At 38.9% G+C, this 16,378-nt stretch overlaps 6 protein-coding genes across 17 annotated transcripts in view; 3 read left to right on the plus strand and 3 right to left on the minus strand.

Moving 5' to 3' along the window:
• LOC132787482 (cubilin) overlaps positions 1–6,402 on the plus strand; it is a 61,269-nt gene extending 54,867 nt beyond the window's left edge. For 7 of the 11 annotated variants that reach the window (XM_060794536.1, XM_060794534.1, XM_060794539.1 and 4 more), the window contains 7 exons: positions 9–110; positions 167–595; positions 656–1,059; positions 1,124–1,293; positions 1,355–1,532; positions 3,850–4,029; positions 4,208–6,402. In XM_060794536.1, coding sequence (XP_060650519.1) covers positions 9–110; positions 167–595; positions 656–1,059; positions 1,124–1,293; positions 1,355–1,532; positions 3,850–4,029; positions 4,208–4,524 — 1,780 coding nt within the window. In that variant the 3' untranslated portion in view covers positions 4,525–6,402. Of the gene's footprint in view, positions 1–8; positions 111–166; positions 596–655; positions 1,060–1,123; positions 1,294–1,354; positions 1,540–2,623; positions 3,052–3,849; positions 4,030–4,098; positions 4,143–4,207 lie in introns of those variants that run through there. The other 4 variants (XR_009632548.1, XM_060794542.1, XR_009632549.1 and 1 more) reach the window with 4 other exon arrangements.
• Positions 6,403–7,115: 713 nt separating this feature from the next.
• LOC132787486 (uncharacterized) lies at positions 7,116–7,677 on the minus strand. 2 transcript variants are annotated; one of them, XM_060794546.1, is made up of 2 exons: positions 7,486–7,677; positions 7,116–7,414 (listed from the first exon to the last, which is right to left on the minus strand). In XM_060794546.1, the coding sequence occupies exons 1-2, from the start codon at positions 7,613–7,615 to the stop codon at positions 7,227–7,229; spliced, it is 318 nt and encodes a 105-aa protein (XP_060650529.1). In that variant the 5' UTR covers positions 7,616–7,677; the 3' UTR covers positions 7,116–7,226. The 2 variants fall into 2 exon arrangements, with proteins under 2 accessions (XP_060650529.1, XP_060650528.1); XM_060794545.1 differs by having other exon boundaries at positions 7,116–7,429.
• A 768-nt stretch (positions 7,678–8,445) lies between these two features.
• Positions 8,446–10,452, minus strand: LOC132785813 (WD40 repeat-containing protein SMU1). Its single transcript, XM_060792092.1, has 5 exons — positions 10,309–10,452; positions 10,140–10,206; positions 9,828–10,086; positions 8,691–9,769; positions 8,446–8,633 (listed from the first exon to the last, which is right to left on the minus strand). The coding sequence occupies exons 1-5, from the start codon at positions 10,332–10,334 to the stop codon at positions 8,535–8,537; spliced, it is 1,530 nt and encodes a 509-aa protein (XP_060648075.1). The 5' UTR covers positions 10,335–10,452; the 3' UTR covers positions 8,446–8,534.
• Positions 10,453–10,514: 62 nt separating this feature from the next.
• LOC132785815 (large ribosomal subunit protein uL11m) lies at positions 10,515–11,360 on the plus strand. Its single transcript, XM_060792094.1, has 3 exons — positions 10,515–10,730; positions 10,787–11,071; positions 11,132–11,360. The coding sequence occupies exons 1-3, from the start codon at positions 10,596–10,598 to the stop codon at positions 11,300–11,302; spliced, it is 591 nt and encodes a 196-aa protein (XP_060648077.1). The 5' UTR covers positions 10,515–10,595; the 3' UTR covers positions 11,303–11,360.
• A 13-nt stretch (positions 11,361–11,373) lies between these two features.
• LOC132785814 (ribosomal RNA processing protein 36 homolog) lies at positions 11,374–12,307 on the minus strand. The gene is made up of 3 exons (XM_060792093.1): positions 12,156–12,307; positions 11,560–12,097; positions 11,374–11,504 (listed from the first exon to the last, which is right to left on the minus strand). The coding sequence occupies exons 1-3, from the start codon at positions 12,219–12,221 to the stop codon at positions 11,374–11,376; spliced, it is 735 nt and encodes a 244-aa protein (XP_060648076.1). The 5' UTR covers positions 12,222–12,307.
• Positions 12,308–13,210: 903 nt separating this feature from the next.
• LOC132784083 (transmembrane protein 26) lies at positions 13,211–16,216 on the plus strand. Its single transcript, XM_060789479.1, has 8 exons — positions 13,211–13,747; positions 14,172–14,759; positions 14,820–14,866; positions 14,941–15,045; positions 15,108–15,306; positions 15,365–15,439; positions 15,498–15,686; positions 15,750–16,216. Exons 1-8 carry the CDS (start codon positions 13,554–13,556, stop codon positions 15,940–15,942), a joined length of 1,590 nt encoding a protein of 529 aa, XP_060645462.1. The 5' UTR covers positions 13,211–13,553; the 3' UTR covers positions 15,943–16,216.
• Positions 16,217–16,378: the final 162 nt, after the last annotated feature.

The following is a 16,378-nucleotide window of genomic DNA, read 5'->3' on the forward strand; positions in this document are numbered from 1 at the left end:
CTTCGCAGATATTTCATCTATGGCATGCAGGATGCACAGCATCTGGAGCGTGTACGGCTCGAGTTTAATTCTTTCAACATACCCAAAATGGAGCACAAAGACAAGAGCGAGTGAGTGCTAAGAAATTGTGGATTAAACATTGATTATTAATTAAGCTCTTTCGTAGATCCAACTGTACTGATGGCTATCTGAAAATCTATCTAAAGGGACAGGAGACTGCCGATGCGTATGACAAATTTGATTATGAGCTATGCGGCAATGAGACGCAACGTGTGATCAGCGATGGTCCACGCTTGGCGATGGTGTTCAGTTCGGGTGAGCTGCAGGGGCGTGGCTTCAAGGGCAAATACACATTCGAGACGGAGTATAAAATACCCGGCACTGCGGCACCGGATGGCACCTGCAGCTTCACGTATGTGAGCAGCTCGAAGAAACGCGGCGAGCTAAACAGTCCACGCTATCCCTCCAACTATCCGTCGGACACGAACTGTTCCTATCTGTTCTTGGCCGAGCACAACGAACAGGTGACCATTGTTTTCGATCACTTCAAGATCAAGGCGGACAACAATGCGAATGCCACAGCCGGTGCTTATGGGTAAAGTTCGGAGAATCCTTAAAAGAAATATATATTAAAATTATTTAAATTCTACAACAGTTCCGGCGCCTGCTTTGAGGATTGGCTGGAAATGTATGTGGTGTATCGGGACAACAATGATCGCCTGCTCGGCCGCTATTGTGGTTTGACAGCACCCGGACCCGTTGAGAGCCCCCGGGGTGCGGTTGGTCTGCGCATCACGTTGCACACGGATCAGGAGAGCGTGGCAAGCGGCTTCAAGGCGCGCTATTTCTTCGAGTCGGCCAAATCCGATGCCGGCGACTGCGGCGGCAATTTCAGCAACGAGGACTCGGGCATTATCACTTCGCCTAATTATCCTGCGGGCTATAAAGCACCTGGACGCGGCATGGCCTCCAATGCCTGCAACTGGGTGATGACTGCACGTGCCGGCTACAAGCTGTCGATAAACTTTGAGCAGTTTGCACTCGAGGGCGATCCAGCAGGTGAGTTTTAAGGCAATTTGCAATCGATTTGAATTGTAGTTTAATCTCCAATTCCCTTTGCTAGGTCGAGGCTGTCCGGCGGCTGTGCTGCGCCTGTGGGTGAATGTGGATTCAGATCAGCCGCCAGTGGAGCTGTGCGGCGAGAAGCCCCCCGTCGAGCAGTGGCATTATATATCCACAGGCCAAACGGCACGCATCAGTTTCACCACCAGCGACAAGACCGTTGGAGCACAGGTGAGTGCACTTCACATTATTATATTTATTATTCAGATTCTAATATTAATATGGTGCTTAGGGCTTCCGCATTGTATGGACTGAAATACAGGATTCGGGGCCGGGTCCACCATCCATTGGGCTGCTCTGCGAGTCCACGTATCACTTTCAGTGCGCGGCAGGATATTGCATATCGGACAAGCTGCGCTGCGATGGCGTCAAGAACTGTGGGCCCGGCGATGATAGTGACGAATTGCATTGTGAGTCGTGAGTGAGTCGAACGGTTCAGTTCAATTTTTATTTCGATCTATACTTTTTATTATTACTTACTTATTTATGTACCTTACTTACCTTTTTATATTTATATTCGTTTTACCATTGATTTCTTTTTGGGTTTTTTCAGTGCGCCTCCACTGAGTGTCCAATGAGTTTTCTTTGTTACTTTCTCTCCTTCTCTCTCTCTCGCTCTTTTGACATCATTTTCATTTCGATTTTAAGCTGGATTGCATATCGATTCTATATCTATGTCTATGCAATCTTAATCAATCATATTATTTAATTATGCTTTTCATTTGTTTTACAAACAACCACGATAACTTGAACCCGACGAAACACTTGCTAAAAATAAAACTATATCAATTAAATGTGTCAACTAACCATATTAACTAATACTTATACTAATACTAATACCTAAAATAACAATTAAATCAACTCTCAACTCAACTCAAAGCACCAAAATTAAATCAGCTCTCTCTCTCTATATATATATTCTCTCTGTTGTCAACGTTTTGTTTGTGGTTTTTGGTTCATTTTCATAGCCAGAATTTTGTTAATACTCTTTAGATAAGATCTTTAATCTGCGCTCACCCATTCAGTCAACCCGAAGCTATGCATAATTCTTGTTATATTATTATTGTTCTTACTTATAAGTATACTATATGTATTATATAACTACTACCTACACGTTATGTTGTTCCTAGTCGCAGTATCGAATGGCATCTCGTACAATTCCAGACTACTACAACAAAATAAAAAGATAAACTAAAGCGATCTCTATCTCAGAAATACAACTCGAACTTATCAACAGCCACAGCCCACACCACAACAACAACAACAATATCTCTCTTTCTCACTTGTCTTATTCTTCTTCTATTTCTCTCTCTCTCTTCTCCTCTCTCTCTCTCTTTCTCTGTATATTTCTCACTGTGTTCTCTGTTCTTTGTATTTCTTTTGTACATTCTCGATGTGAATTTCCACTAAAAAAAATAAACTATAAACAACTTAACAACCTCCTTAAATCATTGAAATAAAATACGTTAAAACCCGTGACAAATCCGTGACAATGACTCAGGTGATGCAAACGTAACGCATTTGCCCACATTTCTGCAAATATTTGTTTTAGCAATTATGTCATTAGTCTTGAATACGTACAATTAAAAACAAATCAAAACAAATACAAACATAATGAGAAACGAAATTAATCAAAACGTTAAGAATACAAAATTACAAATTGGATTGCTAAATCATAAGGAATTGCCACGAGAATCAAAAGTGATGAAAACTATTAACAATAAAGCGATAAGAAGAAACACATACAAGAATAAGATAAAAAGAAAATGAAAACGAAAACGGAAACAAAGAAGAAAACATGCTCACAGCAAAAACGATTTTTAATCATTTTTCTAACCATAACAAAAAAAAAAACTTACACGCCAAGTAAAATGCTAATCTATTAAGAATAAGAAATACATAATAAATACTTTTGGTCACATCTAACACGTGAGTCCTGCATAAACTTGTCTCAAAATCGCTGCACACTTCCACGTCCACGCCACGCCCACAACCAAAGCCATAGCCACGCCCACAGACCACAATCATGACATGCACAGCACCAATCTCAACCAACAAATAGACCTCAACCTTCACAATTTTAAACTAAGCATCTTTCAGAAACAACTATTGTCGAAGCTAGTGTCCCTAAGTGTAATTAATTAATCTTCAGTTGCAAATATATTTAAGTTATTTAGAGCATTCGTAGCACTCATTTGAAGGCATGTCGATCTAATAGTTATTGATTATACTTTTTGTTTAATTACTTTTTATTTCTGGCTTCTTTCTGTTTTGCACCCCCCAAAAACTGTTTTTCCGCCAAACTGAGCTGCATTCTGAACTTAACTTTTTTTAAACACCAACTCTTAATGTGATAAATAAAATACTTTTAATGCTGTATACCAAACCACTGCAACAACAAAACAGAACAGCAACAAGAACACAAGTCTCTAAAAGAAATATTCCGAAATCCATCCAAAATTTTAACATTAAGAAAATCTGAAAAACTCAAACTTGGATTTCGGAATACTTCTCAACTACATTAAACTCTCAGTTAGTGATTCATTTACACCACGTAACATTTATCAGAGCAGCGCATTTATTTAGCAGCCTATATGATCTCGATATCTATTCGCATTATTTATATATATAGCAATGCATTAACATATAATCTCGTGTACTATTCAATATATATAAACATATCTCTATTATTCTTTGGCTTATTTGTGTCTTAATTCCTGCTAATAGGTATCACGGAAGCGGCAGAGGAGGATCACGACGTCCTAATTATAATAACACTAGTCGTCGTCTTGTCCCTAATCTGTCTCCTATGCACACTCTGTCACTCCAGAAGAAAACGTAGAAATCATGTCCGTCAATTGGGTTTACATCGGAATGCGCATTACGATTCGCAGACGAGTGCTACAGGTAAGCGAGGGGAGGAACAAGAGTTGTGGCTGATTATCATTTTTGAGTTACACTTTATTTATATTTTAGGTTTTCTTTAAGTTGATTTTTTGTGCCTTTGTTTTTTAGTTGAGGTAATTTTGGTTTTATATTATAATGGATTTTGAATAACTTTATAATTCTTTCTACATCATCACAGCTGGTCTTAGCTCTAGTCGGCGGCATTTGCAGAGCGGCGGAGCGAGCATTGCCGGAAGCCTGCACGGCATCAATAGTGGCACCTTGATCATTCCGCCTGCCCCTCTTCCACCCACCAGCGTGCCACCGCCACCTCACATTTGTATAGCCGGTGTGGATATGGTGCATGGTCTAATGTCCAACGATGAGGATGACGACGATGATGACGACGACCTCGAGCTGGATGAGGAGGATCAACTGGCTGCGGATATATTTATAAACGATGTGCATTTCGACGAGGATAATATCGATCATGTAAACCAAATGGCAAATGTTTAACTATGTTTTTGTTTCGGTTTTTAAGCATTTTTATCGTTAGTTTCTGTTGTAGAGCGCTTTAGGTTAAGCCGTGTCCTTGTCCAAAGGGGACACTTAAATGCATAAATGCAAAGTGCGATCTGCAAAAACTGTGTGTGCAGCCAGCTGATTGGAGTAGTTCAATGTTTACAAAACTACAATCAGCACAGCAAATCACAAAAGTAAGCAGAGTAGTGGAAAATGAAGATAAAGATGATGATGAGAATGAAGATGAAGTTGAAGTGGAGGATGATGATGAACAAGAAGATAAATTCAAAAGTTAACAATACCTAAAAGACGAAAAATTATGCAAAAGTGCGAATTGATTAAGATATAAATTTAATAAGCTATAGACAAGGCGCAAAACGTAAACGTAATAAACAACAAAAAAAGTACAGTAGGGCGATAAACATTGTAGTAGCGATAAACGATGAAATGATGAATCGATTAAACGATAACAACAATGACGACAGGCAACAAATAATAATTACATTTAAATATACATACATGCATACATAACTATATTATACACATAGCGACTACGTATGACAGATAAAGGTAAAAAATAAAATAAATAAATGAAAAGAAGATAAACCACAAGGCTCGATGAGAGGAGACGGATCGATGAAGACAGACAGACATAGATGATGACAAAGACGAAGACGATGATGAAGATGAAGAAAACCAAGCGGCGATTATGTGTCAGCATTTTCTTAGCCACAGGTGACCGCAAAAAGTTGTTGATTTTTATATTTGATACGAGTAATATTTAGGTGAAGCATAAATTGAATTAATTATACAACAATACCAAAAACATTCACAAATAAATTCAAATTGCAAACGAGCAAAAAATATGAACAATTTGCTTATAATAATGGGCATAAAACAATAACATAAATAAATACCTATATTACTATACCTATAAAAAACCTTAACAGCCGCAAATAAACTTTTATTTACACATTTTTTTACAATAAGCAAGACACACACACATACATACATACACACCATACACACACATAGCAATAACTGAAGTTAAAGCAAGTTTATAAATTGAAGTTTTTAACTAAAAGAAATAAGAAACGAAAACAAAGCAAAACAAAACAAAAGAGAAAAAATCAACAAATACATTACAAACAAAAAATAATGCATAAATAAAATGAAGAATTAGTGACTATCAAACCTGTATCTTCCAGCAAAAGTTAAACGCAAAATTCTTAAATCGAGAGATCTGTATAAATAAAAATGAATAAATAAATTAATTCATACAAATAACTAAAATCTAGTAGCGCCATTCGACGGGAGCTGCTAATTTCCAAAATAAATTCAAAAGATTTTTGTCTATTTAAGCACATTTTTATAGACATTTAATGAACGAATGTTGCAGCTACATTAAGATACAACAAATATTTATAAAAATGTACACGCTAAAGAGAACGATAATAAAAACTTTTACAGTAAATTAAAATCCAAAAATTAATACTGATTAGAAAATAAAAAACATAAAACATTTGTGCCAAGTTAAGAGAATCAATTAGTTGTTTTATTTCTCTTCCATTTTGTTTAAATTAAGTTCATATATTCATATTCTAAGAAAATGTAATTATGTTAACTATTATCCTTTATTTCATGTTAAGTTTTAGTTATTTCTAATAACAATAATACAAGCAGAGAAATTTGACAAAACAAAAAGAAAAAATAAAATAAAATTATTGGTTTCATAGCGCTCGTACGTTTTGCATAAAAATATTAAATTAAAATATAAAAACAAAAACATTAAGAAAAATGCTTAAATAATGAGAAAAATTAAAAACAAGTTTAACGTAAAGAAAAATCATTAATAATAACAAAAAAAAAACAGGTATGTAGGTGTTTAATAAAATATAACATATAAATAAAATCAAATACATTGAACAAGTAAAACGTTGTTAAATTGTTGCAAAATGCATAAAGATCAACTAATTCATAAGAAATAAAAAACAAAAACAAATTATTTTTAAATATTTGCAAAAAAATACAAATGAAATGCATATTTAGTTTAAGTGTATAAATTTTGTTGTTGTATGACATTAAAGTGAACCCAATTAAATTAGTTAATTAAAAAAAAATTGAATTTGTGTTCTAGCAATAAAAATGAAAAGTAAACTAAAAACCAAAACCAAAAAAAAATCAAAAAACTATTTACTAAACAAACAAAAATTAAATAAAATAAAAAACAATGTTCAAGAAACACACGGAAACAATTCCCCATAAAATGTTCTAAGCGTTTACTAAAAACACAACGTTAATTTAAACAAGCAAGTGTTAAATTTACAATTAAATCTAATAAATAAGCAAAGCAAACAAAACAAACAAAAGTTATGCTAAACAATATGTAAAGCCTAAAACCAAAATGAAACCAAAAATCCAAAATCCGAGCGCATGCATTGGCATAGAACGTGGCGCTTTAGCAAAAAAAGATAGTTGACTAAAAGGCAAAATTTTAAAAATTGAACAAAAACACCTACAAAAACAATTCCATGTTAACATTAAATATAAATAAAGGTAATTAAATAAATGAATACTAAACCAAATTGCAATATCGATGATTCTTGTACACCATTTCTCTCTTTATACTCAAGATATTTTATTATACGATCGCAATAGCATTGACAAAGTAGAAAGATGTTATATGATTTAAGCTGTTATGAAGCCAAACGAAATTTCTCCAACATCTTATTAATGGCGTCAGTGTCGCCGTCGACTTTGGCCTTCTCCTGTTCCAATATCTTATCGAAAGTCGTCTGCTTGGTGCCGACCAAATAAAAATCTTCATCAGCTATAGTAACACTTCCATCGGCATCGGGGGCTTTACCCTCATAGATGTCCAGAGCTTTGAAATCGAAGACTATCGGCGTAAGATCAGCAGGGTACTCAAAAATGTATCCAATGGTATAAACTCACCCATGCTCTTGATAAGTTGTCCCTCGGTATCCGTAAAATTAAACTGAAACGTATTCACTACCGTACGTTTGCTTGGATCCGAATCCTTTAGTTTATTGCGTATTTTCTCGATTATTTCATCGCTTTTCATGTTGACAACGAGAGATGGAAAAACAAGATACAACTGAATAGCTTGAGCTGTGCTGCTTGACTAATTCAGACGTGGACACCAATTGAAACGTCGACTGCGGATTAGAGCAGACGCTCTCAACATGGTTTTGCATAATTCTTAATTAAAGTCAATTTGTTTGATAGATACATGATTGACCATATTGATGCAGGGCATGTGAAAATCCAAAGCAACCTCAGGCTGAATAACGCACAATCCAAACAGTAAAAGCAGTGAGAATGATCAGTTTTACCTAATGTGAATGCAAATGCATCAATAACTTCTAATGGAAATATTCAAATTTTACCGGCACAATCAACTAAGATCTAATGATCTAAAATGTCTAAATTATTTTAGAACAATGATCTAAAATTCTAAAGTGCTCACATGAAGTTAACTGCTTGCTGCTAATTCTGTTCGCCTGGTAGTTCAGCTGGTAATTCGACTGGTTTTCGGTGTTTCGCTCTGCTTGCAGCCATCTTTTTTACGCTGGCGTATGTGTGTGTGAGCACAAGTGTGTGTGCGCATGTATGTGTGCCTTTGTGATAGTGTGCGTGCCTGCAGTTGCACTTCGCTCGGCTCAGTTGAAAACAGCTGATATGACAACTGAGATACCAGGCGAACAGAAATTAGCAGGCAGTAAATGTTCTGCTGTCAATGCATTGGAAATGCGTGTTTAAGAATTCCACCGATAAGTTTTATTGCTTTGTTTTGTGCTGGCGTTAAATTTGAATATTTTAGCTGTTTCATTTAAATTCAAATTGCACACATTTAGTATTAGATATAAATACGACAACGCCGGAAGAGTTCGGGTTGTTAAAATTATATTTATTGATAGGTAAAAAGTCAGAACTACTAAATATAACTTAGTATGCAGGTAATTGGTAAAATCTAACATAATCTATGGCTTCCACAGTTTGAGCAGACCATCTTCGCTGTAGCTGGCCAGAAGATTCTGATGTGGATGATGTGTCAAACCAATGACATCCTTTTCGTGAACCTGAAGACGAAAAGAAATTTAAAAAGCCACCAAAATTGAATATAAAACTAAACTTACATTTAAAGTACGCTCCAGTTTGCCGGATGAGACCGAGAAACAATAGAGCACCTGATCCTCGCCAGCACAGTAAATGAATTCTCCTCTTGGCGAAAGTGTGGCTGAGATAAATGCGCCTCCTTCGCGCTTACCCGATGAGAACGATCGCACAATCTGTCCCTGCATGTTCATGATGACGACTGTGTTCGATCTGTTGCAGACAATAAAGTGCTCGGGATTCTTGGGTAATATTAAAACAGTGTTAACGGCCAATTCGTTGCCCAGCGGTTTATAGGTAGCCACGCATTCAGTGGTCTTCAATGACCAGACCTTCACGGTGCCGTCTGAAGATGCGCTCAGAATACTGTGACCATCCGGCGTAAAAGTAGTCTCATTAACAAAAGATGTGTGTCCCTTAAACTCCTTTAGCATTTTGCCCGATTTGAGGCCATGTAATCGTACTGTGTAATCAAATGATGCGCTGAGCACTTGGCTGTTGTCGCGGGAGAATTGCAGACAGGTGATGCCTTTGGTGTGCGCCTTTTCAAACTTGCGTAGACACTGACCAGTGATGATGCGCCAGACCTTGATCTGACCATCTTGTGCACCAGATGCCACCATCTCAGAATCGCGTGAGAAATTCAATGCGAGCACAGCCTGTTCCATCATCATAAATTGATCCTGAGCTTGATACTTTAAATCCTTACGTACTTTGCCAGTGGTAAAATTCCAAACTTCCAAAAAGCCGTCCACACTGCCTGTGATCAGATACTGTCCATCTGGTGAGAACTGTGCGCACTCTACGTGCGACTTTTCGCCGAATTTGATCTGCCTGAATAGTTGCGTTGGATACATTTCCTCTTCTTGATCCTTCATGGCTGCTTTGCCGCGGAACAAATCGATGGTGGTGCCGGGTGGCAGCAGACCTTGATGCTGCTGCCATTTGAGTGCCTGACCAAGCAATGCGAGCAGCCTAGACGACGGCACCACATGCACTTCACCACTCAGCTCCTGGGCAATGGCTGTGCGACGCTTCTCTTTGCTGCTGCCCTCCGCATATGCCTCGCGTGGATCGAAATACGCACGTTGCAACATGTTTTCTACGCAATTAAATTGATTTAGTACTATTATATACTGTTAGTACAACGTCGTACTCACCCAAGTGTATGTAACGCTCTGGTTCGTGTTGTTTTAACATGCTCATGGGATCCGTTTGACGCAGCAGAGAACGTGCAGCGCCCAATTCACGTAGCTCTATCAGTTCCAGTACGATTTGTTCATACAAATTGAGTAGTTTCTTATCTGGTAGCTTAAGCGATTGTGTTACTTTAAGCACCGTGTCCCAGTGGCCATTCGAAATGTCCTGAACGAAGCCATCAACGCTGTCCACTGTATTGAGTGAGACGCCAGTTTCCTCCTGCAAATGAGTTTGCTTTAAGTTTGTATTTGCACTGATATCTTTCAGCTTACCTGTAAGGTTTGTAGCGTCTTTAGTAGATTGGACTCCTTCAGATATTGTTGGATTAACCGAATAACGCTGCAACAACAAAAATCAATGTTTATTAATAAACGAGCCGGGGAAAACACATGTATTAAAAACTATTTAAACATGGAAAACTGTGACCCATAGAATACTTACTCGGCAGATTCGATTTCAATAGACATGTTGCGCTAATATGCACTATTAATTGTCTTTAAAAATTATTAATTTAACAAATTTTCTAAAATATTTATTGTTTTCTTTACAAAACGCGTCTTCTGCAGCTGGAAAAATATTCCGATATTTTCTTATATATCGATATATCGATAACACAAAATAATGAAAACATCAAACAGCTGTTTAGTATTCTTCTTCTTCATAGCCGCCACACACTGTCTTTGCATAACAACTAAACTAAAATTCCAAACGGAATTAATTGAATAAAAATGTCGAAAGCAGCCGGTAAACTAAAATCACTGAAAAAGAATGTGGAACGCGTTACGCATACAACCAAACTAAAGACAAATATACCCGCCGGCATGGCAGCAGCAGGTCCACCACTGGGACCCATGCTGGGCCAGGTGAGCAAAATCACATTGCGCTGAGAGTTTTTTAATTAAAATTATTTCTGTTGCAGCGCGCGATTAATATTGCTGCCTTTTGCAAGGATTTCAATACGAAGACTGCGGAAATGAAGGAAGGTGTACCGTTGCCTTGCCGCATTTCCATGAACAGCGATCGTAGCTATGATCTCGCCATCCATCATCCGCCGGCAACGTTTTTCTTAAAGCAGGCAGCGGGAATTCAGCGTGGAACGATGACACCTGGTCGTGAGGTTGCTGGCAAGATAACGCTAAAGCATTTGTACGAAATTGCAGCGATTAAGATACAAGATCCGCCAAATGCCTTGCTTACAATGCAGGTTAGTCTACCTAATTATTCAATTTCTACTTTTGTTTCAAAACTTTGCTTTTTGTTTTAGCAAATGTGTGAAATGCTCATTGGAATTGCACGCACTTGTGGCATTAAAGTGGTCCGCGATCTAGACGCCGCGGAATACGCTCAATTTCTGGAGGAGCGAAAGGTGATTGTCGAGGAGCAGCGCCGTGAACTGCTAGAGAAGCGTGAAGCCAAGATGTTGCGTACCGGTTAAATCTTTCAATGTGAAAACCTTTTTTAATTGTTAATATACATTTATAACTAAGAAGACATCATGCTACGTGTTTATTCTATGCTAATGCGCTTGCGATCCTTGGCAGCGTTCTTCTTCCTACGTTTCTCCAGATGTTTGTTCAGCTTGCCTGTCTTTTTGAGATGCTCAAATTGTGCTACCAACTCCTTGGCACGTCGTTCCTCTGTAATGGATTAAATATTTTACAAATGCTTATAAGAATTAGATTAAAACTATACTTTTAGTGACATAGTGTGGCTGTCGTCCCTCGGCGTGTGCTTTTTGTATGGCTTTGCGTTCCTTCTCCAATTGAGCTTGCTTCGCATGCCACTTTTTATCCTCTACATTCTTGTTGATCAGTCTTTGCATCGTGTGCTTGATCTTCTGCTTCTCTTCGCCTTCCACATTGTCTAATTGATTCTTTAGCTTATTGACTTCATTATGCCGTATATTTGTTACGAATTTGTAGTTTTTCTTAAATGTATCAATGTTGTAGTTGCCAGATCTTTCATCAAATCTTGGATCACGCAACTCCGTCTCCTTGTTTTTACGCTCCACTCGCTGCTCGGCGCCCAAAAATGGTACCTGACGTTTTGCACTTATTTCGCGCGGTCGATTCTTATTTAGTCGCTTAAGTTCACTCTTTGCTTTCGGCTGCTTTCTCTTAACGCTTTTGCTGCCTAGCACTGCCTCCTTGTATACCTTAGCGCCCAGCTCCTCCTTCAGCTGCATAATCTCCTCAAGAGTCATTCCCTTGAGATCCTCGCGAATTGCACTCTGCAAAAATAAATTGCTGAAATTATCTTTCGTCTTAACGTTGCCGCAGTGGTTTTACCTGTGTTTCTTCATCTCCGCTTGCTTCGTGCTCCGATACATCTGAAGAATCACTTGAAGACGACATTATTATCAGAAAAATCAGATAAATATCAGCTTTATTTAATTTTCACGTGTTTTGTTTTGATTCTGTTTGGGTTCGATAAACGATAAGATGTGATAGAGTGCTTGTCGATAAACAGACTTTTAATAAGTGGCAACATGCAATCAGCTGGAAAAAAAATTCTAAATGCGACTGTCTGGCAACTCTGCTCAATTTTCAATATTGTTTGGCGCTCACTTTTGAATTCAAAACCAATTTAAGGAATTTGAAAAGGGGTTAATCACCAAAAGAAACAATAAACTTTCAACAGTATGTCGCATGTTGACCTCTCATTGCCCTCATATGAAGAAAAACATTGGCCTAACTCGAACCGCAAACGTCAATGTATTGCTAGTGGGAGGTTAATGGTAACTATAACTTACCTTTTTAGTGTACATACGGTCATGGTGTTGATGGCCACCGCCTGTGTCTCTCTCATAGCGATTTGTTTGCATTGCATTTGTGGCTCAGCGTAGGTGGGTTGGTTCAGTCCTCGTCCAGCTTTAAGACAGCAAGAGCTAAAGCATTTAACGGTCGTGTGACTTCCAAGAATACTATGTATTGGGGGATGTGCTGGCACGCGTGTGTACAATTCGATTTGAAAAGTCACTGACAGGACCGTATCTCAGCTGAGGAGCGCCCAAAGGGATCGTTGAACTGAACTATAGAACTATATAAGAAGTTTTCAGAGTGCATTTAAGAAATGTTTTTAATTGAATAAGCAATTGGTTTCTCATTTTCCTATCTTCTCTTGTAGTTAATTTCAAAATATTTATGATGATGACTCGTAAACGTTGTTGTGATACAATCAACATTTGTTTATATTAGATTATATTTATTAATATATATTTTTGGCGAGATCAATTACTATAAAGCTGAACTCAGTTTTTTGTTTTCATATTTCAAAAGAGTTCTTTGAGGGCACAACCTAGTGTAATCTCGCTTATCAGTTCAGTAGTAGTTAGTGTTTTTAGTGTTTTTTCACGCAGGAGTATTTGGTTTCACCGCGAGACGAGACGGAGCAAAGCGAGTCGAGACAAGCGCCCCACGTTCATTCACCAATTACTCGCGTTTATGTATCCCGCTATTTCGCTGCGTTGTCCTTAATTTCTTAGAAAGCGTTTAAACATCTAATGAAAGCATTTGGCCTACGATTTTTGCTGTCAGTCAATTTAGTTGCGTTTGGCACTTCGCTGCGTGCGGTTCGATTTGGAAACTGAAAGCGGTTGCTTCCCAACGGCTTTCATTCATTGCAGTTTTGGTGGTGGAGGAGTGTAGTTTAGTTTATTTCAGCCATTATGATGATATGATGTGATCATGGCCAAGATAATATCAACGATTAAGGCGATTCTAACGCGCCTCATCTTCGGTGCTCACAGTTTGCTGGCCATTTGGCAGGTGACCGCATTCAAGAAGGATATCATCTATTGGACACTATGTGGACCATTGCTGCTGCTGCTGCTCGAGGGCATCTTCACCATAATGATTAAGAAGACACAGGAATGGCGCTGGTAAGTTGCGTTATATCCTGTTTAATCCCGAAATCCGGGTACTTGGCTTAAAGGCAATGTAAACAAAAGTCCGCTGATGCTGACGTCATGTTCGAGTTTTGATTTTCAATTAAAAGTGAAATCATGTGTTTAATGTGTATGCCCGTGTCCGTAACGTAACGTCTAACCACCCCAAGACACTTCCACAACCACAAAGACCACTCCTCCATGCACACACACACACACACACAGACATACGCTGTTGTAGTAAAAACTTTAATGGAATTTCGCTTTTTTGCTGGCTAGTCTGTGTCTTTCACTAGTTGTTTACCTTTTGTCGCGGGGCGCATCACTTTGACTTGTTGTTTATTTTGGCCATTCGCGTTTATGCCACCCCCCACAGCTTACCTCTAACCCCTCTTGCCGTGTCTTCAAAATTTTGCAGGTTTTGCCCCTCAGTCTTTCTTTACCTCAGCAGCATTGTGCCGGCCATTTGGCTGCTCGAGCTGGACAAGATTGAGCGACGTCTGGCAAATAGTTCCTTGCCCCTTATCAATGTCAGCAATGCCACCAACGATAGCAGCAATGCCATCACCACCATCATCGGCAGCAGCTCCAGCACCGGCAACGTTGCCGGCGTCGGCGGCATCAACGCCATCAACAGCAGCGCCATGGCTCCGGTGGCTGATCTGCTCGATGATGCCGGCATCACATTGCCCGTCATCAATCCCGATACATGGATTACACTCATCGAACAGTTCCTTATGCTCATCCTGATCGTGGGCCGTTGGCTGCTGCCCAAAGGCGACTTGACACGGGATCAGCTCAGCCAGTTGTTGTTGGTCTACATTGGCACAGCTGCGGATATAATCGAGTTCTTTGACTCCTACAAAGATGATTCGATTGCACGCATTGATTTCCTGGTCTTCCTCACGCTGGGCATTTGGTCGTGGAGTCTGATGCAATTCACAATTGTGCTGTCTGCCACAAGGGGCAGGCGACCACGAGGCAGTGGCTCACACCATAAGGAGGAGTAAGTTGGAAAATCTTTGGGATTGAGTCAGATTATTTAAATTATTTTCCTCTTTTACAGACACACGGATTGCTGCCAGAATTGCTGTTGCGGTATCGATGTGTGGGGTAAAGTATTACTAGCTAAATAAGCTTAAAATATAAATTTAAAATGTATAAAATATAATCTCATTTTCCTAAAGGAATCGTCCTTAACGTTATACTACAGGATGCACCTTTTCTTACCTTTCGACTGCTGATTATATTCCAGTATAGAATCATAAACTATATGAATGTTTTCTTCACTTGTAAGTGAGCTTTAAATATTTCTTAATTAGAAAATGATTTAATTTACTTTCTACCATAACAGGTAAGAACTCCTTGGTTATTATACTCCAATTATATCGCCTGTATGTGGTAAATGCGGAGTTTTGGAAGAGTCGCCGTGAAAGTCGTATGGAGAAGGCGCGCCAGTATCAGTCGCGACGTCGAGTTCACGATTCTGATCAGAACAGCATCTATATGATATCTAATGAACGCGGCGGCGATGTGAGAAAGAAGATTAAGAAGTAAGTAATTGAAAAATGTGATTTATAAGGCTTTCATTAATACAAACTTTACACACAGAGCCAAAGATAGAGATCGCGATTTCGTTGAGACCGAGGCCAGCTACAGCAAAAAGAAGAAGGACAAAAAAGACAAGTTAGTAAGATTCGTCGCAATATTTGAAATTAGACATTTATATATATAAATTCCCTAGAAAAAAGCGAAAGAAAAAGGACACAGGTTATTCCACTGCCAGCTCACAGAATCTGTACTCGACCAAGGGTGGCAAGGACAACAAAAAGGGCAAGAAATCAAAGCGAAACTGCAGCAGCTCTCCCAGCGACTGTGAAATAAATGCCAAGAAACAGAAGCGCGGCAAGAACGCCGACAAGGTTGACAAAAAGTTGGTAACCAAGTGTCCGCATAGTGTATAACACTTATATAACTTGTTATATTTGTTCTTTAGGAAATCACGAAAAATCGAAGCTGTTGCTGAGGAGTCGACAAGCACGAGCAGCAGCAGCTCTGACTCGAGCAACTCAACGCTGCCCAGCTACGAGGTGATTGATGAAAAGAAGTCGCGACGCCGCAAACATGGACGCAGCAGCGATTCCAGTTCCAGTGACAGCAGCTCGGACTCCTCGTCATCCTCCTCCTGAACTGCCCGATGTGGCCAATTGTTTATTTTTGTTAATAAGGACCAACGGCATCTTCGTTTGCGGACTCCGCTGCGAATGCAACGTTAGGTTAGCGAAACATTTTTTGTGACAGTCAAACACATTTTGGCTAAAAGACGCTGGTCAATAGGATAAATTCCTTGGCAACCAGTTGTCGTTTTTTGTGCGACCCCGTGAGTGGTCTAAAGAATTTGTAGATATAAGCAAACATATATTTTCATATGTTTATCTTGAACGAAATTTGAATGTAATAAAGTGGCGCCTTGATTTTCAAAACGAGTTGGCAGCCCTCTCATAGATATCGTTGCTTGCGCTCTCGCAAAAGCTTTTTACACAAAACTTGAGCCTAGCAACGCTGCAGCGACGACAGCGTAAAACTTTTGTTGACACTCGCCAGCTAATCGCATGGGAGTGTGTG

This window comes from Drosophila nasuta, chromosome 2R, assembly GCF_023558535.2.
Source record: "Drosophila nasuta strain 15112-1781.00 chromosome 2R, ASM2355853v1, whole genome shotgun sequence".
NCBI classification, from domain to species: domain Eukaryota; kingdom Metazoa; phylum Arthropoda; class Insecta; order Diptera; family Drosophilidae; genus Drosophila; species Drosophila nasuta.